This window comes from Pelobates fuscus, chromosome 3, assembly GCF_036172605.1.
Source record: "Pelobates fuscus isolate aPelFus1 chromosome 3, aPelFus1.pri, whole genome shotgun sequence".
Taxonomy (NCBI): Eukaryota; Metazoa; Chordata; class Amphibia; order Anura; family Pelobatidae; genus Pelobates; species Pelobates fuscus.
Window position 1 is genome coordinate 366,686,402 of NC_086319.1, and position 27,333 is coordinate 366,713,734.

A 27,333-nucleotide genomic window follows, 5' to 3' on the forward strand; every position below is an offset into this window, starting at 1 on the left:
GATGACGAATAGGGGGCGGTTCCTGGCGAACTGTTCGGGACATCACTACTCCTGGGTTGTTGGGGGTGGCGATTGTTCCAATCGCTTGTATATCAGAAGTCATTGAATATCTTGTCAAGGCGTTTGAGCGCATCTTCCACGTAGTTGCCATCTAGAGGCTGAGGAGTTGGCCTAACCGACCAGGACGCGGCCGCCATTTTATTTGTGTCGGTGCCGTTCCCATCGGCTCCCCGGGGGATGGCAGGATGCGGTATAGTCGTGTGCTTTTGGTCAGTGGGGACCGGGATGACCCCCGCCGGTCCATGGGGGGCTGGGGGGGAACGGCGTTCCACACGGGCATGTTCAGCTTGGTGTGCTGGTTGGGGAGCGGCCGTCTCCCTCACACCATCCCTGCTGGTAGGCTGTGGCTTCCAAGTTCATGGGTCCGGTGAGTAACACCACATGTTTGGTATCTACATATAGTACTCCCGGTCATCTGTCGTTTGGGCTGCAATTTGAGTCCGGTTTTGGCCTTTGTCAGTGCGGATTACACAAGATTGGGCTTAGCAGTGCTGGAGCCCCAGACAAGCACGTCTGTTCAGCTCTGCAGTTAGGCCCCGCCCCCCCTTTCTAAATAATTTAATTGTTTTAGACAAACTTGTAAAAATTTATTAATATTATGAAAACTTTTTAAATTTGGTAATATTTTGATATATTGATATATTGTTTAAATATGATATAAATATTTTGATATTTTAATTTATTGAAAAAATAATTTTAAAAGTTTATCCAAAAAATTCCAATCAATTGGAAAGCTCATCCAACAATATTAAAGCAAGGACTAAGGCTTTGATTCAATATTGTTGAAAAAGCTTTCCAAACAACAACAAATTTTTGAATAAACTTTTAAAATAATGTTAGAATAAAATATAAAAAATGTCAAATATTATTTTATGTATTTTTAAAATATATTTTAATGATATTTTATATTTTAATGTTTAAATAAAAAAAAATGTATTCAAAAATCTGAAATAATTTGAAAGCTTATCCAACATTTATAATTCGAAGCGTCATCACGTCTTAATTCAAATACTCACTTACGACTCATAAATGTCTTCAGCTAATTATACGTAACTACTCTATCTATATATAGTTTGCTTGGATGAAAAATATTTTTATTATTTGTTTATGTGTTGTTCTGTACTACTGAAATACATTAACACGTTCTGCATATATGGTGTTGTGGCTTTCTGAAAGGTCTATCTCTGATTGTTTGGGGAAGTTTAGTAATGGTTTAGTAATGGTTGCAAATTCTTAAAAATAGAGAAGTAAAATTGCCTAACACACGGGGTGTGTGTGTGTAGGTGTATATATACAGACAGGTAGCATAAATAGATACTGTTCTGGTACAGTATAGGAATTCACCTAAATTACCAGTTCTCCATAAACATTAGATGATATTTTAAATTGTATTTTATATTGCATTGGACAAATCAGTAGTCTTTTTCATAGGATTCAGAGATGACAAATGTCATGTATGACTTATAACAATTATTTATAGAATATATACAGGAAGTAGATAATAATATAGACTAAACAAATTAGAATGCAGCACTGTATATTTCCTGGACAGTCGTTACAGTATACTCTGTGCAAAATAAATGAATAAGTCAAGTTTAATTGCTGTGACTAAGCACTGTCCATTAAAACATAATAGAAGGACAGATATTGCTACAGTCTCTATCAGTCTAGAAAGGTCATTTTCAATGAGACATAGTATTGAGATCTTGTTTCGTTAAAGATGTAGTAAGGGAAAATACGTGCTTTATTCCTGTAAATTAAATTCACATCCTGTTTATTCGAATCTATGCTTAGGTATAATAAGGACATTGAGACACAGTAATGTGTTTACTCATACTTAATTATTAGTATTAATTATTAGTAGTCCTTTCATTCCCATGAACATTGTCTCTTGAAAACTAATATATTGTCTTGTTTAATTCCTGTAAATCCGACCATAGAGTAAATAGAAAGTAGACAATGCAGTACTAAGCAGAACTCGCTCATCAAATGCATGCAAAACAAATCTGTTGTTTTGTAAATGAAAGCAAGTGTCATTAAATGATTCTCCAAGCAACAAAACCACCACAGCACACTGTAATGATTATGACGCTGGAGTGTCCCCAAATGTAGGTGAATATAGACTTTCTACCTGGGGTACACTGGCGCCCACTCCCTGCTCACTGCCTCCAGTACAGATGAGAGAGAACCAGTGGATGAGGGCAATCAGCGTTATTTAAAATGTCTTGTCTCTAGCTCTGTTAATTGCTTGTTAGAGTCTATAGCAGGATTCTGTGAGTCCTGTGTGTTCAGTGTGTGTGTTATTAAAGTTCAATTAACAGAACACGAGACAGTAACTTCTAAAATAAACACACGGTGCTGTAAGATTTGATTGAAAATGTAACCATTTTTATTCATGCTAGTCACAGCCAGGGGAGGTGTGGCTAGGGCTTCAGAAACAAAAGTGATTTAACTCCTAAATGGCAGAGAATTGAGCAGAGAATCTGAAGGTGCATGATCTATACACCAAGATCACTTGAGTAAGATAAAGTTTTGTTGATGATTAGAGTGTCCCTTTAAGTCATTGCTTTCTGTGCCGAGAATTAATGGATTGGAGGAAGCATATCTTTTTATGCTTTTTTTATTAAGAAAATTCACATTTTTGTTTAGAAATTCTCCTAACACAATGTGTCTCCTCTATCTTTAAATAAACAAAGTTGCATGCAATGCAACAGACCCACTTTAATATGGCTTTTCTGCCTGGAACTGTATGATCTCTGTATAAAGCCGATATGGCCATTAATTCTCTCTTCTCGGTCATGTTTTCTGCTAGTTGCTCGTTAACTCACACACATTAACTCTCTGTTTTTGTTTCCCCACAGGTATTGGTCAACATTTTAATCTTTCACATCAACAGAAAAATCCTGTATTTCATCTGACCAATGAAAATGTTTTATACGTTGGAGGCCAGGAAATTCTTTATATCTTTGATTTCAAAACTACGGAAGCCCTACAGGTAAATGATAGATGGCTGCTTGTTCTTGACCACGATGACTTTATACAATTCTAGAATTATACTGCCTTCATAACACACTGCCAGCCAGGTATCCATTGTATTGTATACAAATCAAAGGCACACCTTGTAGAGTAAGCCTAGGTGCTGGATGTTCCTGTGTAGAAGAATTAATAACAGGACCCCAAAACAAATCCAACTCAAATTCACATAACTGGATACAGTAATACAGCTCAGAGCCCATTGAGCTTCTGTAACATCTGTTTTGGAATATGTCTTATCTGTGTCGGTAGCTTAAAGGAACAGTAATTAAATTATATTATTTTCTTAAAAGACATTTATTCCTTATTCTTGTTCGATATATAGCCCCTTCATGGTAAAAAATAAATGTAAAAACAAAGCGGTTTTCCTGACACTACAGTGCCCTAAGGTTACCCTAAGGTTACCCCCACCCTCAAAACCTCTTTAGTTACTTACCTTAATCCAGCGCCAGGCTCTCTCGGCACTGGTGACCTCTCCTCCCCTGCCGACGTCAGCTCCCCTGTCCGACGTCAGCGGAGCCGAATGCGCATGTGCAGCAAGTGCCGCGCGCACATTCAAAGTGTCCATAGGAAAGCATTTCTCAATGCTTTCCTATGCACGCTCTGCGCGATTGAGGCATAATATGCCTCCAGCGTCGCAGATGCGCCTCTAGTGGCTGTCCGGAAGACAGCCACTAGAGGCTGGATTAACCCCAAATGTAAATGTAGCAGTTTATGTGAAACTGCTATGTTTGCATCTGAAAAGTTAAAACCTGAAGGACCTGGCACCTAGACCACTTCATAGAGCTGAAGTGGTCTGGGTGACTATAGTGTCCCTTTAACCCCTTAAGGACCAAACTTCTGGAATAAAAGGGAATCATGACATGTCACACATGTCATGTGTCCTTAAGGGGTTAATTACCATAAAACTTACATGTAATCCAGGAATACTCCAGACTCCTTTTCTAAGCCCAATCCTCCTCTGGTGATAGTAAAGTCACCAATTCAGATTTTTCTCAAAAGAAAGCTTTGAGGACATGTGCAGCATTGCCCATGCTTTGTCAATCCAATGACTGTTAGAGAAGTATTACCTGCGCTCGATGCTGTCATGCCAAACAGAAAACATAAAACATTTATTATATTCTAATAAAAGAGAGGTTTAGGCAGATCATTATTCATCTTTATTACCCTTTCTCTGCCTTAGACAAAATCTTCTTTCTTCTAAACTAAAGGAGGGCCTCTTGTTCTTTGTACAGTCCTGTTAATGAGCAGGTTATCAGTGAAATCGAAATACAAATACACAATAAATAAACAAGTACCAGCTTTTAAAATAATGTTAAAGGTTTAAAAACAATTAAAATGACTCACATAATACATATGAATTCAACATAAAGAACATGATGTCATTAAATGAGTATTAAAATGTCTACGTTTTGCATATATAACCCAGCTACGGGTTCTAAACTTTATCTCTATTGCATTATTACAGATAGAACACAAATCAGAGGATGTGAATAGCAAGGTAAGAGTTAAAGTTTGACACTTGAAAATATTAACTTTATTTTCTTTTTTTTCCTCAATACCTCTAATTTATGCTAGTCGTAGTGCCTTACAAGCCCATCACTATCACATTGCCCCCATATGAAGTTATGCTTACTTTAAACTTGTTTACACATTGTTCTGAAGTGTGTATATATATATATAGAGCCCAGTCGTTGTCGTAAACACAATTTTACAGAATGTTGGTTTTTAAATATATGTCACATACTCTTTCACTGTCTTGTACGGACTTTGCCGTCACATCAAGTTTTTGCTAAGTGCCAGAAAGTAGCTATGTATTACAATCTGTCAAGAGAAAATTGCACTAAATCTATTTTATCACTTTTGTACTATGTCTTAGAATGGTGTAAATCATATTACCATTGTTGAAGAGCTAGAGGGAAAGATTCTTGTCTGTGGGACCAATGGTAACAATCCAACGTGCTGGAATCTGGTAAGGATATAATTCACTTACTGGTATTTAATACATCTATGGTGTGAACTGGTCCAGACACTTAGCCAATGTTAATGCATATTAAAGTGAGTAACCAGACTAAAAAAAATATATATAAAAAAATATTATAAAAAACATAGATGTCTCCTGGTTTGTATGCCTTGTTGTGTTCATACTCTAACTCTTACTATCTGCATGCTTCTATCATACATAAACACGCAGACACCATCCTGACTATTTAGATACCACACATATTCATAAACTTGAAGCAACACTTAAGCAGGTTAAAGACCTTCACACAGGGATGAATATTGCCATACTACGTACACAGACCATGATAGATCGAGCCCACACAACTCTTATACATAGGGTCTGGATCACGCACCACAGCTTCCCACACACACGCTAAGAACCGCACCACACTACTAACTACTCCTCTCAAATATAAAAATGTGCACTGTTACACATGCCATGCAATTGTTTTTACTTGTCTACTAAATTCATGGCGATAGCTGGTGTGGCATTGCTAGAAAAATGTTACCTGTATCATCTATGCAAGAAAAATAAAGAATTTTAACAAATTTGAATAAAAAAAAAATAGATATATATGTATATGAGAATGCACTATCTACATAATTCAGTCAGTTATTTTTATCTATTTATTTTTATTTTATTTTTGTTTAATTTACAGTAGAGAACATTTGTGATATACATTTTAAATACTATGTAGACAACATAGCGTTCTTTAATTTTAGAATGAGAGATTGTAAAGTTATGATATACATGTCTGTTACACATCGTGTTCCCAAGAAAAGCTTAGTCACATTAGTTGTTATCTAGAGTGACAAACGTGGACGTGATAGAATTGCGAGAACAAACAGTACATACGAATTCTACAAACATAGGCTCTAATTCCAGGAATGCCCAAAATGTTGTTTTTAGACTACAACTTCCATGATGCTTTGCCATTTAAAGTCTGGAAAATCATCATGGGTGTAGTAGGTCTCTAATACTTATTGGGATATACCTATTGGGCAACCCTGCTGTAATCTATAATGTCACGTGGTGATCATTGGAAGCATCAAAACATAATTTGACATCTACTGATAGCTGCATCATTAAATTCACTTTTCTTCCTGGAGCAAGAAATCCATATTTCTTGGCTTATTATTGTTGTGTCAATTTTCTTATCGATGAAGACGTTCCCTAATTTGTGCTTCTAGAAAACGCTTAAATCTGCTGCATTTATTTCATAATCGTGGAAAAAATGGTAGCGCCGGGAAGAGAGAAAAAGTATGCAACAGGAACATTATTACAAAATAGTATTAAAATGTAGGATTAATGATATGCTTGTAGAAACAACATTCCAACTGACCAGCACGATTAACAAATCGTTAAATAATTTTATGCTGTTTTGCCAGCATACCTTTTTCAAGAAGGAATTCTATCCGCTACCCCATCAGTTTCTATCCAGTTTGCAGTTCTGTCTTTCGAGCCTACAAATGAAAATGTCTAATGGTTCATTCTTCCATATCACATAAATTGTATCTCCATAATATATTTACATTCCATGGTGTCCATTTTTTTTCCCCTGTGAGAAATTACAAATGCTTTTTTAAAAAAATCATACATATTTAATGTGTTGGTCGGGTGAAAACAATGTTGTTCTTTAAACTAAAATAGTAAATTCAGAAAGACATGTGATCAGAGGAGGATTGGCAATGGGTGCACTTGCCTCTTGGGCTACTAGTATGTAGAGAACACCGCACAATACTAAACTGTATTTTACTTGTATTCTTCTCTAATTAATATATTTTAGTTCTCGCAGTATTAGTAAAATAAATAATAAGATATAAGTTCCAAGACAGAATTAACATTCTTAGAAAAATAAAATGATACCTTCCTTGAGCCTTCAATACAAATAATACAGTTACATTAATATAATAAGAGGAAACAGATGATCCGTATAATATAATTACAGGAAAAATGACATGTTATAAATGTAAGAATATCTTTGTGGATTATTTCCAAAACAAAAATTAAAATGCATTGTCAAAGCAATGAACAAAAAAAAGCTTTAAGCTCAGAAAACCTTCTGATTCTTTCCTGTTTTTGGTGGGAATGCTATTTCGAGCGTTAGGAAGTGGATTTGCCACCTGTCTCCAAGTAATTCACAATCTACTGTTATCTGACCGATTGTTGCTCAACCTAACTTTCCTGCTGCTCTGTGTGCTATGTGGGACTCTGCAGCAGCAGTTAGTTAGATAACAGGAGAATCAGAAATACTCGGAGGCTGGAGAATAGAATTCCAACCGAGAAGCAGGTCTGGATTAACATAGGGGCTAATGGAGCTGAAGCTACAGGCACATGCCCATACAATAGGGCCATTGGGAATGATTACAAAAAAAAAATACTTCTGTTTTTTTTTTTTTTTACTAATCGTCACATGCTCTTGCTTTGTGCAGAGGGAATTAAGAATGGAAACTTAAGAGGGATGTAGGGAAACAAAACTTAGTGACTATGAAATTAGTTAAGGTAAAGCTGACTTTTCACACTGTGCAAATGCTCTTCAGTCTCTCTAACACTGCAGCATGTCCCCTTTCTTATACATCCACTACATCTGCCTTTGCTCTGTCCCAGACTGCAAACAAGGAGCTTCAGTCTGCTAGTAAGACGATAAGGAGAGGAGAGAACAAGTTAGTTCCTGGCAGACAGTTCTCAGAGCAGTGTAGAGCAAGCGCAACATTAGACGCATTTTTGCCAAGCCCAGTGCGCTGTCTGCATAATATGCCCTTAGTTGGCCAGCCTGCGTGATTGATGGGAAACCTGACATCCATTCACACCAAGCTGACCTTCCAATACTTCAGGCAGACCTGTCCCCTTTGGGCAGTGCTGGTTAAGTGATTTGTGTCAGTAGCCCACCCTTTTAGCCTGCATCACTGGATGTTGCTGTTAGAGGGTATGGATTTGCTTGAGAGATGGAAGTGAGAGATTAGTGTACTGTATGTGTTTTCTTATGAGTGTCCTCCAGCACCCCCTCCATCAGATACATGACCCTTGGGAGGTATGATGGTTTTAGTGTATTCTGTTGATGTTTCTGTAAATAGGACCGTTGTAATTGTTAGCACCGGGCCCAATGGGCTCGTTATCTGGCTCTGCCAAGATGGGGAAAGATTCTGGAAGGGGGTTCAGACTCCAACACGAGATCAGGCTTTTTTCGTTCACATTTTAACAATACATTTTCAGTTTCGTATTGACTATAACGGTGTCCAGAAAGGTCTTCTTGTATCGGACTATTTTTCATGTAATTTTATTCTACAGATCTACCGTGTCCTCTTATGATATTAATAGAACTGTATAATTAGTCTTTAAGGCACGAGCATTGTATCATTTTATTTTTATAGAAATGTTATTGCTGCTCAGCCACATAAAAAAAACAAGTTAAATTTTCTCAAAAATTCTACTACTTCCTCTTTAAAAGAAATAATTAAGTTTCATTTAATGAATCAAAAAATGTTAACTTCTAACAAAAGGCAAGTATAGTTGTGACTGTTCTTTCATGAAGCATTTTGTACCCTTTGCTATAATAAGAAACGGCATAGCTCAGCTCCAGAGAACCATAGAATGTTTAAATAGAAGAGTGACAAACATCAGCTGTCCCCCACCACCAAGCATGGAACAATGAGTAAACCCACAGTCAGCAGTACTCACCAGAGCAAGAGGTTAACAAACTAAACAGTTTGCCTCAGTTGCCTTCACAAAACATAGTCAGCATTTCATGATGCTGAATCAACTAGCCGTGCTAAACCAAGTTTCCAGTAACTCTTGTGGAGGCATTTATGTAAAATAAGAGTGTGTGTACAAGGAATATGCAAGTTAAAGGGACACTAAAGGAACCAAAACAATTTTAGCGTAATGTAACAGTTTTGGTGTACAGAGCATGCCTCGGCCATCTCACTGCTCAACTCTCTGCCATTTAGGAGGTAAATCACGTTGTTTATACAGCCCTAGTCACACCTCCTTGCATGTGATTTGCACAACTTTCCTAAACAATTCCTGTAAAGCGACATCTAATGTTTACACTTCCTTTATTGCACATTCTGTTTAATTTAGAATTTCTTATATCCTGCTCTGTTAATAGTTTGCTAGACCCTGCAGGAGCCCCCTGTGTGTGATTCAATTTCAATTTACAGAGCAGGAGATACAAACTTAAAAGTAAACATAAAGCAAGTTAACATCGGATTTACTTATTTTTCATGCAGGCTGTGCCAATTACAGTCAGGGGAGGTGTGGCTAGGGCTGCATAAACAGAAACAAAAGCGATTTAACTCCTAAATGGTTGAGAATTGAGTAGTGAGACTGCAGGGGCATAATCTATACACTAAAACTGCGTCATTAAAGTTGTCCCTTTAAGTTATTTCTTTTCACAGAGGGTATAACAACTGGTTCATAAGGATTAGTCTGGAAGAATTATGCTGAATTAGGAATAAATTCTGATTCTAATTTCCAGGACAACAGAACACTGGAGAAACGATCCGACTTGAATGAGGGCTTCTCCCCTCATATGCCAAATGCCAATTTTAATATCTTAATTACAGGTAGGTTTAAATACTCTATTTAAATTCCTCTTTCTTCTTGACTTACCACCAGGCTTCCTCTATTGCTCCTCATAAACTCTTTCTAGAACATATTCGTATAACGCATACCAAAAACCCACAATAATAACTCAATGCTAGTGTCAGAAATATGTTTTCTATGGGATGGAAGGGGCACACTATTAACACTTGAAAGTATACATTCATCTCTTTACCACTCAATGTCAGATCCATTTTCATTGCCTTTCAAACTCACCAACATGCAAATGAAAACCTGAAACATTACTGTTAAGCATTCAGTCAGCATTCTCTAAGGAGAGTATGATTTGTTTTTTACGTGACGCAATGCAGAAGTAAATAGTATTAAGATAGATATATGTGTCCCTTAAAGATTAACAACTTGTGCGATGCCACTTAAGTCGTTTTTGGACAAAAGGAAGTATCCCTGGTTTAAAGTTGGCCCTTTTTAAGTAAAGCAGGGTAGACTAAATGTCTGTTTCCAAACACTGTCTGACCAAAGATGCATGTTTATGGCTAAAGGTAGGGATATGTTGTTCTTGATTTTTTTATTTTTATTTTTTTTTTTAAATATACGTCATTTCAAAAAAGAAAAATCTATTTCCTTTAAAAACTTACTGAAAGGATTAAAATGTTAAAAATAGTTTTCGGGGTGAGACTTGTCCTTTAAGGGTCCTACGTCAAGTTGCCATGGAGATAATCACAGTGATGCTAGTTACTGTCACTGACAGGAAGGGCAGGCAAGTAGAGTACACTTAATCTACGTCCTGCTTTTGTTTCCTTGATTGAATATTTTTAATCCTCGCCAACATCCTTTTTCTTCATTTACAATCTATCTCTCCTGCTTTTGTATCTGTTCATTTCTTATCTGTCTACACTGTTTTCTCTTTACCTTATTCCCTATTTAATGATGGCTACTGTTATTAATTCTGCCTCTCTATATGTATTCCCTCCGTGACTCCCTCCATTTTAGGAAATGATGCTTACTCAACAGTTGTCCGACAGACTACCAATGGCAACACAAAGAAGCCGAGATTTCACAAAAGTTATAAATCCAAACCGATGCTGTACACTGGAGATAACCTTATGAGAAGTAAGTCGCAAAGGAAAGTATAAAATATGGGGTTTAGGAAGCAACGGATTGATGGAAAAAGAGGGATGAGAACGAGGCAAAGGTGCAAAAAGCTTTAAATCAAGGCTACGATTTAGTGTGGGAGTTAGTTTTAGGGTGATTACGTGGGCAGAAGACACAAGAGTATTAAATGGTGAGCATATAGACAGAAAAACATAATGTCAGGAAAAAAAGAAGAAGAAAAATGGAGAAAGAGAGAATTATGACAACATTTTTATTTTTAACGCTCTCTCGAAATTCCTTTTCTAGTGTTGTCTTGTTGATTAAATAATTATCACCCTCTACTACCGTCTCCCGTCTTCACTTTTCCCTTTTAGATCCTCATTTTGTAAAATCTCTGGTGGTGGAGAGTAAATCAAGGGATCAAGATAAAATATTACTCTTCTTCATAGAGGATAGTGGTCTGTCCCGTACTACAGAGAAAAGGCTGTCCATGGTGGCCCAAATGTGTAAGGTGAGCGAAATTACAATTTACTGTCATGAAAATTCTTTGGGGGATGGGAGATAATGATTCTAAAATATTATAATCAAGAAATGGGATGCAATGTATTTCCACTGTGAATATAAGAATCAACAGTTAGAGTGTTAAATATCCATCACTAACATGTGCGTTTTACTCGGCACCAACATAAATAAAGCAAAAACTGTACTGATTATTGATGGATTGATTAATTAATTGATTGGGTAATTGATTGTTGTCTATGTAGACATGAGTTAGACATGAGGACTTCACAAAAATTGTTATAAATAAAGATTTCCTGCTTCTTTATGAAAACGTACTCTTGTCTGAGCTTTTGTAAATTGGATGATTCCATATAGGAAATTGCCAGTGTCCGAGGAGGTGGGATCTTGTGTACACACATCAATATAATGATTTGTATGGATTTCCCCAATCAGATCTCTGAATGAGGGAATTGAGTAATAGCTGCGGAGATTTTGCAGGTTTTGGCATCTTTACGATAGTAAATCTTGGGTCAGGGACAGGAGATCTTGTTGCAAATCATACAAAACTACAAGGTGACTTTAGGCAGACACCTAGGACCCAGTGTTTAGTCAGAGATTTTCTGTGTGAGAGGTTGTTAGGAGGCAGATGGGAAGTGATCCCTTCCACTTCCTGTCCAGCCTCACACACAGACACTGGAGGAGCCGGGACCAGCAGCACTTTCTGCAGCTCTGCTATTATGGCTAGCTGGACTACAAAGGACACTAGCCAAGGCTCCTAGTACTTCTCAGCCTATTCAAGCTAAAAAGGGCACATTATAAGTTCTGAAAGCAGATGCCACTAGTGGTGGTTCACACCCCTTTTTTTTCTCTCTTATTCTTTCTCTCTCTCTCTCGCTACTTTATATTTATTTATTTTTAACATCTCCTTTGTCTCATTATGTTATCTCTCAGAATGAGATTGGTCCCGATGACACCAACAATTACAATGTTTTTAGCACAGCACTGAAATCAAGACTAGTATGTGGGTATCCTACGAAAAATCAGTATTTTCCATACCTACAAGATATTTTTATGCTGAAGAGAAAGGAAGGAGACCTGATCTATGGCCTGTTCAGAAATGCATGGTGAGATCCTCAAAATTATGACTTTATTCCAACTCATTTCACTAGACCTGTCTACGGGCTGCATATAAATTGTACATTGCCATTTTTAAATTAAAATTCACATCTGTGTATTGTGTAATGTGCAACAGATCTAAGGTATCATAAAATTAATAAGAAAAATAGTATAACAAAACTATTACAACATACGTCCCAAATGGCTCAGTGAATCGGTTGGAGTTCCCCAAGGCTCTGTCCTTGGTCCCCTTCTATTTTCTCTTTATACTGCCTCTCTTGGAAAACTTATTGCCTCTTTTGGATTCAACTACCACCTGTACGCTGATGACACTCAGATATACCTCTCCTCACCGGACCTCTCCCCGGCCGTCCTGCAACGTGTCACTGCTTGCCTCTCTTCCATCTCTGACTGGATGTCGTCACGCTTTCTCAAACTTAACCTCTCTAAAACTGAACTCCTTGTCTTTCCTCCTCCTAATACTGATCCTCCTCTCTCACTCTCCCTTCAAGTCAGTGATATCCACATAAGTCCATCCCTACAAGCGCGCTGTCTTGGCGTCATACTTGACTCTGGTCTCACCTTTGAGTCTCACATCCAGTTTGTTGCCAAGTCCTGTAGGTTCCAACTCAAAAACATAGCCCGCATCCGCCCCTTTCTTACGCAAGATGCTACCAAGGAGCTTGTCCATGCTCTAGTAATTTCCCGCATGGATTACTGTAACCCTCTCCTGATTGGTCTCCCCAAAAGCCGTACTGCCCCGCTACAGTCTGTAATGAATGCTGCAGCTAGACTGATTTTCCTATCCAGTCGGTCCTCTCACACCTCGCCCCTCTGCCAGTCCTTACATTGGCTCCCTGTATCCTATAGGAGTCAATTCAAAGTGCTAACCCATACATTTAAAGCACTGAACAATTCCAGCCCCTCTTATATCTCTTCACTGATCCAGAGGTATGCCCCTCCTCGTACCCTCCGCTCTGCCCGCGACCACCTCCTGACCGCTGCTCGCACCCGTACGGCCAACTCACGCTTGCAGGACTTCTCACGGGCGGCTCCTCTCCTATGGAATAACTTGCCTACTGCCATCAGACTCTCCCCTAGCCTTCAATCATTTAAGAAGGGCCTTAAATCCCATCTCTTCAGGAAAGCGTATGGCCTCCCAGAGTAATCTCTCCCTTACATACCTGTCCCTATGGAATAGTGCTTTGCTCTCTCCTCCAGCTCTGCTTCACTCCTACTTGATATTTCCTATCCTAATGTTTCTAATACCCCACCTCCTATAGACTGTAAGCTCATTTGAGCAGGGTCCTCTTCAACCTATTATTCCTGTCAGTTTTCTTGTAATTGTCTTATTTATTGTTACATCCCCCCCCTCTCAAAATATTGTAAAGCGCTACGGAATCTGTTGGCGCTATATAAATGGCAATAATAATAATAATAATAATAATAATCATTAATGAATTCCAGTGACAAAGGTGATTTAGTCACCTTTTTCCAGCTCCTTATGTCTGTCCCCGCTTACGATCTGCCTCCTTGGCTGACAGCATCTGAATTGATGATCTCAGCCAATCACAATGCTTTCCCATGCTCTCAGCCAAGGAGGCTGGGATGGAGCCAAACACCTCCCTGTTTAATCAGCATCTCCTCATAGAGATGCATTATATCAATGCATCTCTAAGGATAACGTTCAGCGTCTCTATGCAGAGCGTGGAGATGCTAACCGTCAGTGCTGACCCAGAAAGCACCTCTAGTGGCCATCTGAGGAGTGGCCACTAGAGTTGTTTCTAGGCTGTAACGTAAACACTGCCTTTTCCACCAAAAAGGCAGTGTTTACAACAAAAAGCCAGTTAGGCCAGGCTTTACTCACCAGAACAACTACAATAAGCTGTAGTTGTTCTGGTGGCTATAGTTTCCCTTTAAATATAGTTAGGAAGGATAAGAAACATATAAAAGCTCCATTACCTGAATTGATCGTTATTTCTGAAAATCAATAGTATCAAAATAGCTCTGTGGCTTGTGTCGTAGTCTTGTCCCTCCTTAAACAGAATATAGGAATAAAGTTGGCACAAACCAACATTCCTTTAATTGTAGATCTGTAGAAATAACCAATAAAAACAAACCTCCACATATTGATCTTTGGAAAAACGATAAAACTGTCCCAATCTGTAAGTGCTTTTAAAAAAAATTAATGTTTAGAAGAGCCAACATTTAACATCTGGAGAAATGCTTTTATCATATTCCGGTTCTGCTACTATGAGAAGATTGTTTTACACCTCCCAGAGTGCTCTCTGAATCCTCACGTTTCTTTTTGTCTCTGTTAATTTGTATTTTATAAACATTTTCATGGTCACGATCAACACTTTTGACCTCTAATACTGGACTAACGGCTCTGACCAAGTAACTCCTGACCCCCTGTGTGCTGTGTATACACAGTTCCATCGTGATATTACCATAGTCTATATCAGGGGTAGGCAACCTACGGCACTAGTGCCATGCACGGCACTCAAGGTGTCTTTGCACGGCACTCAAGGTGTCTTTGCACGGCCCTCAAGGCTGCTAGAGCCAAACAGGCTATGGCCTATTAGGAGTCCCAGTGAAACTTCAGATATCTGCTAATACAAAAAGGTGGTGAAGGACAATCCTTAATTTATGCATTGCAGCACATAGAGGAAGTGATCTCAGATCACTTCATTCCAGCACTTGTGAATGGGAATCCACACTGTAGTAGAGCAGCCTGCAGCTGCTGTTGCAGCTCCTGGCCAGCCTGGTCCCCACTGGAACCCAGGGAAGCCACCCGCACTGCTAGATATACACAGAAATGCACAATAATCCTCCCCTCTTACAAATAATACAAACAGCCCACAAACATACACACAATCCGCAGAAACGTAACTTGCTAACAATCCACATACATGCACACAACCCCACATGCAGTCTCTCACATGCAATACACCAAACAGCCCCCACACATACACACACTACCAAAGACACAACGTGACATATCCATCCACACACAATTCCACAAGCAGCCCCCATACACCGCCCACATTCATATGTATCATACACGATACCACAAACTACTCCTGAACATACACATTATAATAGCTCATATACGCACAAATATTCAACGGTACAAAGCAATTACAGTATATATAACACAAGCAGAATACGGCAGCACACACACCTCAATTTAAAAAAATTGGACCGGCACGCTACGGGACATCACAACCCTATATCGGCACAGTGCTGCTAAAAGGTTGCCTACCCCTGGTCTATATACACACTGCTAGACTAATCGAAGTGGAGACTATGGTTGATGAACACGAGGACAAGAGGAAATGCTTTTCGTGGCCTCCCAGACCTAAACATCATTGATCTTTATGGGACTTTCTGGAAAACTGTGCAAAGTAGATATCTAAACTCTTTACACAAAAGATTTTCATTTTGACTCATGGTGCTGTATCCGGTTTGGCAAACCTCTATATGTCTTAACCTATACAGTGCGTATATATACTGTGTATTTTATATACACTTAAGGTGCACTTTATCTTTAAGTAAATAACAAACACTTGATATAGTGATTGTAGCCAACTTATTGTAGATTCTATCTATCCATCCATCCAATATCTATCTCTCTTTCCAGGAATCGGACTGCTGTCTGCTCATACAGTGTTCTGAATATTGAGCAGACTTTCAAAAATTCTACTTTATTTCAATCAAAGACAACAGGCCTCAATATTCGTCCAGGAACGGTGAGATAATCCGTGCCCTGAACACATAGTGTCTGTGTGCTGTCTCTCCATGTCATTTACACCCTTGATGACTTCAACGCTGCCTTAGTCTGCATGTCGTTTTGGATTTACATCTCCCTAGTTTGCCATCCATGTCCAGACATGTCCACAGAAAACTTTCTAGGTGGCGACAGATCCATAATGTGTATATTGTCTCCATTATGCTAAAAAAAAAAAAAAAATAGGTGGAGAGGCACTTACTTCCTATTCTTTTTGTTGCTGATGCTAACTATGCTTGCTTTAGTTACTGTTACTTACCTATTTGTGCCACCTGTTCATTCTGTCATTTTTATGTTTTTGTTTGTTTCTTCCATCTTTGTCTTTAGTCTCCCTTTAGTTTCCCTTTCTTTCTCTCACCACAAACCTTTGGTAATCCATCAAGTGCACCAGTCTAGACCAAACGCCGTGCTTATATCATCTTAACAATCTTCTTTGCCCTTTCAGTGCCTCGAATCTGGGAAGCGGACACCAATGGATACATTTACTGAGGTCGCCAATAACCCAGAGATAACGGATTGGGTGATGCCATCACGAGGCAGTGCATTGAACCAAAGTTTGGTCTTCTACACCAATGTCGTTGTGGATAAAGTGACAGCAGTAGATAATGAGACCTACAGAGTTCTCTTTCTGGCTACAGGTAACAGACATTTCTGTTTTTAGCCTTACTAGACCCATGCCAACCAGTCGCCATAACTGTACCTTCTATAGTTAAAGGGACACGCCGGACCCCTATAGCATTTTAACTTGATGAAATGCTTTATATGTGAAGATCGTGTCTTCTTTTTTTCTTTTTACAAACATTTTCAAAATGAACCTTGTTACACACCATGCTTTCAAGCAGAGAACCAGTCCTGTTACTTCCTGGCTTGTTTTGCTCAATGGAGCTAAACTCAATAGTGAGGTAATTACCCAGAGCACCTGCATCAGAAAGTCTGAGTTTGATTTGAAGGGGGGGGGGCTTCAGACAAGAGAACCGCACCTTTTGCAAACTGTTCTTAGATATGAAACCACATTTAGAAAATGCATAATTTAATACATGCATGTTTTCATTTATATATCTATTAAAGTGTCCATTCATTGTTCAGTGTTATACATAACATAAGGTGTTTTGAAAGGGATTAAAGGATCACTATAGTGTCAGGAAAACAAAGCACTTTTCCTGATGCTATAGTGCCCTGAGGGTGCCCCCACCCTCAGGGTCCCCTCCCGGGGTGCTGAAGGGATTAAAACCCCTTTAGTTACTTACTTTAATCCAGCGCCAGGCTCCCTCGGCGCTGGTGACCTCTTTTCCTCGTCCAACGTCAGCTCCCCCCTCCGACGTCAGTGAAGCCAAATACGCATGCCGCACGCGCATTCAGAGTGTTCATAGGAAAGCATTTCTCAATGCTTTCCTATGGACGCTCTGCGCAATAGATGCGAAATTCGCACTGCGCGTCGCAGATGCGCCTCTAGTGGCTGTCCGGAAGACAGCCACTAGATGCTGGATTAACCCCAAACTCCGAAACTGCTATGTTTACACCTGAAGGGTTAAAACCTGGGGGACATTGCACCCAGACCACTTCATTGAGCTGAAGTGGTCTGGGTGACTATAGTGTCCCTTTAAGTTCTCCTTCTAGACCAGGCCTGTCCAACCTGCGGCCCCCCAGATGTTGCCGAACTACAACTCCCATGATTCTTTCAATGGAACAGATAGCCAGGGAATCATGGTAGTTGTAGTTCAGCAACATCTGGGGGGCCACAGGTTAGACAGCCCTGTTCTAGACCCTCTGTTATTTTACACATTTCTCATGTCAGAGATTTTTCTATAATTTTCACTCTGGGTTGATATTAAATGTGCTATTAAATGTGCATTGCTCTATATCTACGGGTGATATTTATTTTAGACATGGGGGGCACTTTTTTTAATTAATTTGACCGATAAATTGTGTTGGCTGCATATCTTTTTAAAAGAAACGGCTGCCTTAGATTTTATCATCTCTTCTCTCCTGCTTCACAGTAAGACCGTTCCTGTACTGATTCCTCTGTTAAATGTACTAACATTTAAATGCTTCCATTATATCCACAAATTCTGAAAAGTATTTCATCCGTCTATTAACATGTTTTTACTGCAGATGACGGATATGTTGACAAGATGTTAGAGATAAATGGTAAACTCATATTCGTGCATCAGATGAGTCCACTCCAGCAACCAGAAAGAATCCGATACCTCGAACTGGATCCTACACAGGTGAGGGAATGGACAAAACGGAATGTTGCGAAATATGCCTCACGAAAGATCTATATACTTAAAAGACTGAGACCTAGGGATTATTAGAGTATCTCACTTGGTTATTGGCCAGGTTGTGCATTAAACATTAAGTAATCAAGTATAATGGTGAGAGAAACAATTCGAATTTGTGCGCATGCAGTGGTTTAAGCATACTGTTAGGCTAGGTATTATAAATACACGAAATATTTCGATAAGATAAGTTCTCACTATTATTGAAATAAATGCCAGTAACAAATAAAATGAAATATACACTTAACATTATGAAAGGGGGGATCTGAATATGCTAAATGGTTTTCTCGATTAAAGCCCTTTCTGAGCAGCTGCTGAGCAGTGGGAATTGTTGAGAATTCAAAGTGAATTTAACGTTTTAGGTCAAAATATCAGATTTGAAAAAGTCAGCTATGTTTACAGATGGGATGTTTCGGATTTAAATGTACAATTCACTTTGATTTCCTGACCATTTACATTTTAGTGGATATTCATGACACACGTACATTCTTCACAAGTTCACACACACAAAGTTTGCAAAATAGTTTCATGTTCCCTCCTTTTTTACATCACAAAATATTTGGCATCTTTTCCACTGCTTCGACAAACCACAACACCACATCCACTACACAACTGACCCATAACTATTTCCTGTACTATGCGGGAGAGAGTCATACTTGTGGGAAAATAAAATGGCAGCACGTTGAAAGAACACAGTTTCCTATCTACAAATTCTGTGGCTTCCTTTCGTTTAACCTCTCTGCACCATGGTTTAAAAGTCACCATGCAGTGGGCGCTTATCAAATTTTAGAAATTGAGCAGGTCACAAGGTCCAGATAAAACAAAAATGAAGGTTTTATAAAAAACAAAACCTTTCTATATGTCGCTGGGCTGGCATATAAATAGCTGAGGCCTAGTGCCAGGGTAATAAAGGTGCTCCCACCCTGAATCCTCTTGCAACTCATAACAGATGAACTATTACTGCTCAATACACTTGAGCACAAATCCCTTTCAGCTGGCAAAGAACGGATCAGATGCCAGGCAATACATGGGCATATATATTGAATCATTAAGCAACCCATGAACTAGTCTATTAGTACGTCCATAAATTGATAGGCATTTGATTCTTTGAACATAGCTGAAGGAGAATTGTGCACAAGTCTACTGCTAGTCCTTTAATATTGTGTGAATGGCAGCAAGAAAATGAAATAATGTAATGAGAGGAATTGAGGGAGCTGAGGTAATAATGAGAGGTACAGCATTAAAGGAACACTCCACTGCCTAAATACAAAATAAGTAAAAATCACTGTCTAAAAAATAGCATGCATTTAATTATGTATTTTTTCATTGGAGCTATATCTAACAGCTTGCAAAAACTGCAGAATTCTTGTCTGTTGCCTTTCCAAGTCCTCCCCGTCTAACTCCACCCACACTTTCTGTGGCTGTCCAATAAGAGACTTCCCAATGCAGCTCAATGAGAAGTCTTTGCAAGGCAGGTGCTCTGAGCAATTTCTGCCTCTTGAGTTTAGATCCACTGAGTTAACAAAACCAGGAAGTAGTAGGACCTGTTGCCTGCTTGAAAGCCAAGAGGGAGATGTAACCAGGTGAATTTATAAAAGTGTCAATATCTATTGAAATCTCCACTTTTTGTATAATGAAAAAAAAACGGACACACTTTTCACATGCAAAGCTTTTCAACCAGCTAGAGTACTGGTGGGGGTCTGGAGTGACCCTTTAACGTGGTGATCGTTTTACAAAATAAAAGGGAACCTCTAGTCTGTTTTTCTACAATGTGGTTTACAGACAGTGTGAATATACAGTGTGAATATACAGTCGCATTGGCAGACTATTTATCTAGTGGTAGCATTCCTTTATAGAGATACACATAAAATATGTTTTTTTACAAAATAACCGAGCACTGTAAATATTTACAGTGAATGTAACTCAACCTTTTGCTTTTATTTTGCAGTGTTTACTATACATGGGAACAACACGGGAAGTGGCCAGACTTCCTGTAGATAATTGTACTGCATACTATAGAAGTTGTGAAAGCTGCCTTAAGGCTCAGGACCCCTATTGCGGCTGGGCTAATGGAAGTTGCCAATCTATCCTGAAACATGAAAGGTCAGTCTGATCACTCAGAAAAATTTTTTTTTGTTAGTTCCCTTGATCCCTAAAACCCATTAGACTCATCACTGTCAGTAGTTACAATACGTTCTAGCAGGAGTTCTATATATTTTGTTATTATGTTGTAACTACTCTACTACCTCTTGTTATGATAATCATGTCAAGCTAATGATCGTCCTGCCCAGACTGGAGAAGAGTAAAGACCGGTTGGGTGTATGCCAGTCACTTAATTTGCGACTTTGCATAGAGAATATGCCACACTGCTTGCCTGGATGTCAGCCTGAGTGGCTAAGCAGGACTTCTCGTATGCCAATCACTGTTGAATTTCTAGAGCAGGGGTAGGCAACCTTGAGGACTCCAGATGTTGTGGACTACATCCCCGTTAATGCTCTTACACCCATAATGCTAGCAAAGCATCATGGGAGGTGTAGTCCAAAACATCTGGAGTGCCGAAGGCTGCCTATGCCTGCTCTAGGAGAAGGGCAGAAATACCCTGTAATCCTTATCTCAGCACACGTTTGGCAAGACTGGGATATCTAAATCAGGACTGGCTTGCCAAATTCAGGACTATTGACAAGTATGGTTGCTTGTAACAGTGCTGAATGTTTAAGACTAAATATGAAAGCAGAAGTTCACACCAAAATAGCATACAATATAACTGTTATTTACTCACAAAAATGTAAATACATAGTCGGGCCCAGTTTAATCATAGAGTTAGAAAAAGCACAAACAGTACTTTACAAAAGTTAGAGAGCAATCACAACTTACAGTACCAGAGCTGAGAGCAGCGTTATATAAATCCTCAACGTTTCAGCAAGCCTATGCCTTTCTCAATAGGATAATGCTTGGTTGTATTTTGTGCTATTTGGGTGTGAAACTCTGCTTTCTTTTTAGATATTGCTTGTATAGTGTGCATTATATTGCATTGTTTTCCACAATTTCTATAGTAACCTGTGTGCCGTCTAAACGCAGGTTCTTACGTGTTTAAATAATTGATTAAGGCCCTTTATTTATTCACTTAACTATTAATAATGCAAAACACTATGATTATCTATCTGTTTTCTCTTTGAGCAATAGCGTTGTTGACACACTTAAACTGTTCTACTTTTTACAGAAACTGACATATTTTCTTTTTTTCCCTTTCCCTGACTCTTCCGTACATATATTCTAATTTTTTTTGTTTAGTTTTTGTTTAAAATAAATGATGATATACCAGCAGTTTTGCAGGAAGCACATGTTAGGGGACAAATTGAGGAACCGTCATTGGGATGTGTTGCTTAAATACAAAATGCAAAACAATTGACACAATAAAAACTGGCGTCAAAATTCTTGAGTAACAGTATATAAGGTCACTGCCCTTTGAAACGTCTTTATGAAGTAATTAAGAAAATGCATATAGTGTTAATTTGTTTAAAAAAAAAAAAATGTTTGTTCTCCTTAAAACAACAATGTACTCCCATTTTAAAAAAGCAATTTAGAAGATGTGCTGATATAGCAAGTTCAAATAATCTTCCTTTAATTTATTTTACCCTTGGTAGACTTTCAAATTCAAGAGTTTCTTGGTGGGAAATGTGTTGTTTCTGTGAAGAAGGGGTTTTCGTACCACCTTTTCAATACTCAACTTCTTCTTTCAGTTCTATGTATATATATATATATAATTTTTTTGAATAATATCTTGCACCATTTATCTCATGCTCTGGAAACTACATCTGCATGCAATCAAGTGTGAAGGCAAACATACTGAGAAATACTAATTACTACAGATATTGGGTGTGGGGGGAAACCCCACCTTAGGGTGTCTTCCAAACTGCAGAGACCCGTAAAGGATAGATTCATATAAAGGAAAGAATAAAGAATGCATAGAGTGAAGTATAGCAAAACTGAAACAGTAGTAGATTTAATAAATAGTTATATACAAACGTATTCAGAAACAATTGCGTATAAGAGAAAGTGAGTATTTCATAACGATAGAATTTTATGAAATACTCATTTTGACTGTGTTTGAATTTCACTGAAATTCCAACCCAGTCACGAGATATACTGAGCCAAAGTAGGGACGAGACCAGGCATAGGCAACCTTCGGCACCTCTCATGATGATTTGCCATGCTTATGGGTGTAAGAGCATTATGGGGGATGTAGTCCACAACATCTGGAGTGGCAAAGGTTGCCTATCCCTGGACTAGACTGAACCAGCATCAATCCCCCGCAGCCATCACCAGTGCCGGCTGCAGGGAGTTGGCTCTGTCTATTGAGGGTCCCGTGGTATAGTGGGACCCTACATAGACCTCAAAGCTGTACTCTCGCGCATGTGTGAGAGTATAGCTGTGATGTCGGCTGCTGGTGCTGACCAGATTTCAAGACCTTATCCAGTCAAAAAATTGTTAGAACCAGCATAGATTATATAATAAAGCACACTTAATGTTTATCTTATTGATGTTAAAGGGATATTTTTGTATGTTCTATATTTCATTATGAGATATATTCTGTTAGATGATAAGTATATCTCTAGCATCGGACAAAGGCCATTCATTTACCAGAATTACATTTATTAATTTATCTTGTAATAAAAAAATAAAAAATAAAGTTATTTATTAATAAGAACCACCACCCCCCTGAAAACACAGTGGGTAGACATCTCACTGACCGTTTCTTAAAGAGTTACTCGGTGTAAAATGCCCTATTGGGCACTATGAATAAGGCCCCTCCCCTCATCCCTTCACCTGGAAACCAGCGCTGGGTGAAGGGATGAGGGAAGGGGGATAAGAAGGATGGTAGGAGGTGTAATATATATATATATATATTTTAAAAAGCAATACAAGTAGTGTAGGGAGGAGGGGGAAAATTATCTTGCGAGACAAACGCAAATTATGCATATATTTATTCTAGAATTCACTTTTTCTTATATTTAATACACCTTGTGTTACATAATATACCATAAGGCAATGGTGCATAAAAGGTAGGTTTCCAGATGTTGTAGAACTGCAACTCCTGTGATGCTTTGCATGCCTTTAGAATGCTATTAGAATGACAAAGCATCATGGAAGCTGTAGTTTTAAAACATCTGGGGATTGGGGATAAAAAGTTTTAATAGGGCATACTGCTCTTTATCCACTTCCCACAACAGCGTTTGCATGTGATCTAACTTTTATATTATTTTGAAAAGCAATGCAAATGATTTGTGGCCCATTAACACTCACACGTACTTCTATTCTGCAACTCCACTTTAACTCTGCAGAGAAATTTCACTCCCACTGAGTACGGTCACAGGATTCATTGCAGGCTGAAATGACAGCCTTCAAACGCCTGTGTCAAAAAAGATGTTTGATGTAACTGTGCTTACCTAATTTTGTGACATAAAAATGGTATTTCTGCATCTACGCAAACATTTTTACATCCCCTTTAAAGTATTTCAAAATAAGGGACACCATGTAATTGCTTCAACCAATGTCCCAATATAAGGGATAACATTATTACAAATTATTTTTGTGCCCCGATATTTATATGAAGGTTGAATAAATAGTCGATAAAGTAGAATTATATAAATTTCTATAATTCTATATTCTAAGTATAACTGAGCAACAATCGATACACAAAAGTTCTGTTTTATCCCAGGTTTATGTACTATGTGCCCCATGCGTCATGCCAATTTATGATTTAAAAAAAAAAAAAAATAATATGATAGCAAGTGGGTGGAACATCTAAATCAGGAGTAGACAACCTTCGGGACTTCAGATATTGTGTACTAAATCTCCCATGATGCTCTGGCAGCCATAATGCTGGCAAAGCATCAGGGGAGATATAGTCCTCAATATCTGAAGTGCGATAATCTAAAATTCACCTAAACAGCAACAAACCGCACTGTTATATTAAGGTTTCTCTGTGTTTTCCTATCAACAGGTTAACGATTCCAATTTTGCAAAATATTACACATGGAGATGCAAGTGGATGTCCGAGTGGTAAGTATATGATATAATACAAGTACCCAAACACATGTTTATAAAGTTTGTTGTGCCTTATGGAATTGTACTGAGCTGTAAATTAATTACACTCATTCTCTCTGTTCTCGTTTTTTTCAGAACCAATCCGCCAATCCGTTAGCCAATCCGTGAGTGACAAAAGGGTTCAGCCAGAGCATAAGTCAACGAACGTGGATAATGGCACATCCAGGCATTCCATCGGATGGCTGCTGTGGATAGCATTACTTACCGTGACAATTATGTGATGCCTTCAATGAATATGTATTCTTCCACAAAGGATAAAGTTTAAAGGACACTAGTGGACCATTTTGCATGGCAATAGCGGGAGTTTAAGGTCACAGTGTGAAAGGGTTTTGATGCTGAGTTAGTCCTTAATTTCGACTGGTTGGATTGATATTCTGGGACCAGCAGCGCCTGCTATTGCATTAAATACTTGACCAGCACACTGTGTCATCTCCAAACCGCTATGTATGATACTGTGAAATGCCTGGGGAACACAGCCAGTACTCGTTAAGGGGCGTGGTTAAACACTATGGCTCACATGCAGCTTAGTTGGTATATAAATATCTCCTGTAACCAGACTGCATTATGGACATGTGACGGCACAGGCCCCTTGCCACTCTGTAATGACAGCCACCATTCCTTTCCTGTATGGCAACACTAGGCGGAAGTAATGTCAGATCACTTCCTCCTAACACAAGAAGGAAGCTTTGCAGGAGAGACGAAGTAACCCATGTCTCTGCCTGGTTCCCAGTGTATCCTGTTGAGGCCATCCTCCTGCTAGACAAATAGGGTGGGTGGCCAAAACTTAAATTTCAATGTTATTTTTTTATTTCAGCTTGCTACAATTCATTGTAAATGCTCAAAAGGACACTCTACTGCCCAAATAAAAAAAAAAAAAACCCGATACAAATCACTGTTTAGAAGATATATCCCCATTGCGATCATGAGTGCCCTTGCATGTTCCCAGATTAAGTAGTCAAACTGTTCCTTAACAGTGCTCAGGGCACTCCTGGTTTCATAACCACTACAGTAGGCTGTAGTGGTTATGGTGCTTGATTTTTCCTTTAACTGCTTTTTTTGCGAATCAGTTCTATTTACCCATAACACCATAGCTGTTTTACTGGAGAAAAACTACTTACTTGGAACCCAAGCTTTAAAAGTTACCTCATTTTATCTGTGATATTTGGCAATACAATGTTCTTTTCGTGAAACATACTGCTACAGGATGCTTAACTCTGTATCCTTAAACCCTGCTGGAAAGGGGGATATTCTTAGCACTTGCACCTAGAAAGTTGAGATTCCAAGAAGCTTAACTGCTTGGCCAATTCTTGGTTAAGTTATAGCTTATTGCAGATGCTGCTTTTCCTGGCGATTTGCAGCTCAAGGGCTTTAAAGATAATTTTATTTTTGTAAACCTTTAAATTATTTTATGTTTTTTTGTAAAAATAAATACCATGGGACTGGAATTAAATTTCTTTAAACATTTCCATTAACCAGAGATGCCTATTAACAACACAATCTACTTAAAGGATAGTGTGTTCCACTACTGATGGACCAGCAGGACGCCAAGATTTGGTGTTCTTACGTCCCTACAATTCTCTACTATTAAATGCAATATCTGTACAAATGATCAGAGCTATCAAATCACATGCCTTGCAAGCACAGTCAGGGACATTTGTAGAACTTTATAAATTAGCTTTTGGAATCCAGAATGTTCAAATTCTGTTAATCCTTCTCAGAGTTGAAATATATCCTTGGCAACGCCATCTGAGTTCAAGCAGGGCTTTCAGTGGCAAGATTTAAATATCTTCAAATCAGTGCAGAATAAGAGTTAACTCTTTTTGCCATTCACTTTGAAATTGGATTACGAACCCCAAGTGAGCAAACCTGATTATGTATTTCTAGTATGTGAACCCTGTCTCTGCATTCCAAATTAGTTGGACAGCAAACACCAGTACACATAGTCACGGTATGGCTGAACGTGATGGGAGAATCAATTCACAGCATCCTGGATCGCTTGAGGTAGCCAATAGCTACTTATTATAGTGAACAAAACTATTATTTTTTTAATATGGATAGTCCTGTAAAAAAATAAAAATAAAGATACCTTTAGGACAGGCATAGGCAACCTTCGCCACTCCAGATGTTTTGGACTGCACCTCCCATGATGCTTTGCCAGCATTATGGGTGTAAGAGCATTATGGGTGTAAGAGCATTATGGGGGATGTAGTCAGGGGCGTATTAGCCGCGAGGCAAACAAGGCATTTGCCTTGGGCGGCATTTTCCAGGGGGCGGCAAAAAAGCCGCCCCCAAATGCCCAAGGCAAATGCCTTGTTAGCCTTGCGGCTAACAGACATGCTGGGCTGCCGGCGGGCTGCTGGGCGGCGCTTGTGGGCGGCTGGCGAGGGAGCACTTCCTCTGAGCTGTCTGCTCAGCTCCCTCGCGCGCCGCAGAGTGAGGCTGGGAGCTGGAATATGACGTCATATTCCGGCTCCCAGCATCACTCTGAGGCGCGCAAGGGAGCTGAGCAGACAGCTCAGAGGAAGTGCTCCCTCACCAGCCGCCCGCTCGCCCAGCAGCCACTGGACCACCAGGGAGGAAGAGACCCCCCCCCCCCCAGCATTCCCAAAGGTAAGGAGGCTGGGGGGGGGGGGGTGTTTAAATAAAATTTAAAAAATGTGTTCATGTGGGTGTGTGTGTTAGTGTGTGTGTCTGTGTCTGTTAGTGTGTGTGTGTGTTAGTGTCTGTTAGTGTGTGTCTGTTAGTGTGTGTGTGTGTGTGTGTGGTAGTGTCTGTTAGTGTGTGTG

General features: G+C 39.0%; 1 protein-coding gene across 1 annotated transcript in view; it reads left to right on the plus strand.

Moving 5' to 3' along the window:
- Nucleotides 1-26,725, plus strand: part of SEMA7A (semaphorin 7A (JohnMiltonHagen blood group)) — a 42,236-nt gene extending 15,511 nt beyond the window's left edge. The window contains exons 2-14 of the mRNA XM_063449346.1: nt 2,922-3,055; nt 4,562-4,594; nt 4,973-5,065; nt 9,576-9,663; nt 10,652-10,771; nt 11,128-11,264; nt 12,206-12,378; nt 16,014-16,122; nt 16,606-16,798; nt 18,273-18,388; nt 20,388-20,542; nt 24,444-24,502; nt 24,623-26,725. Of these exons, the coding sequence (XP_063305416.1) occupies nt 2,922-3,055; nt 4,562-4,594; nt 4,973-5,065; nt 9,576-9,663; nt 10,652-10,771; nt 11,128-11,264; nt 12,206-12,378; nt 16,014-16,122; nt 16,606-16,798; nt 18,273-18,388; nt 20,388-20,542; nt 24,444-24,502; nt 24,623-24,768 (1,556 nt within the window). The 3' untranslated portion in view covers nt 24,769-26,725. The remainder of the gene's footprint in view (nt 1-2,921; nt 3,056-4,561; nt 4,595-4,972; nt 5,066-9,575; nt 9,664-10,651; nt 10,772-11,127; nt 11,265-12,205; nt 12,379-16,013; nt 16,123-16,605; nt 16,799-18,272; nt 18,389-20,387; nt 20,543-24,443; nt 24,503-24,622) is intronic.
- The last annotated feature ends 608 nt before the right edge of the window (nt 26,726-27,333 follow it).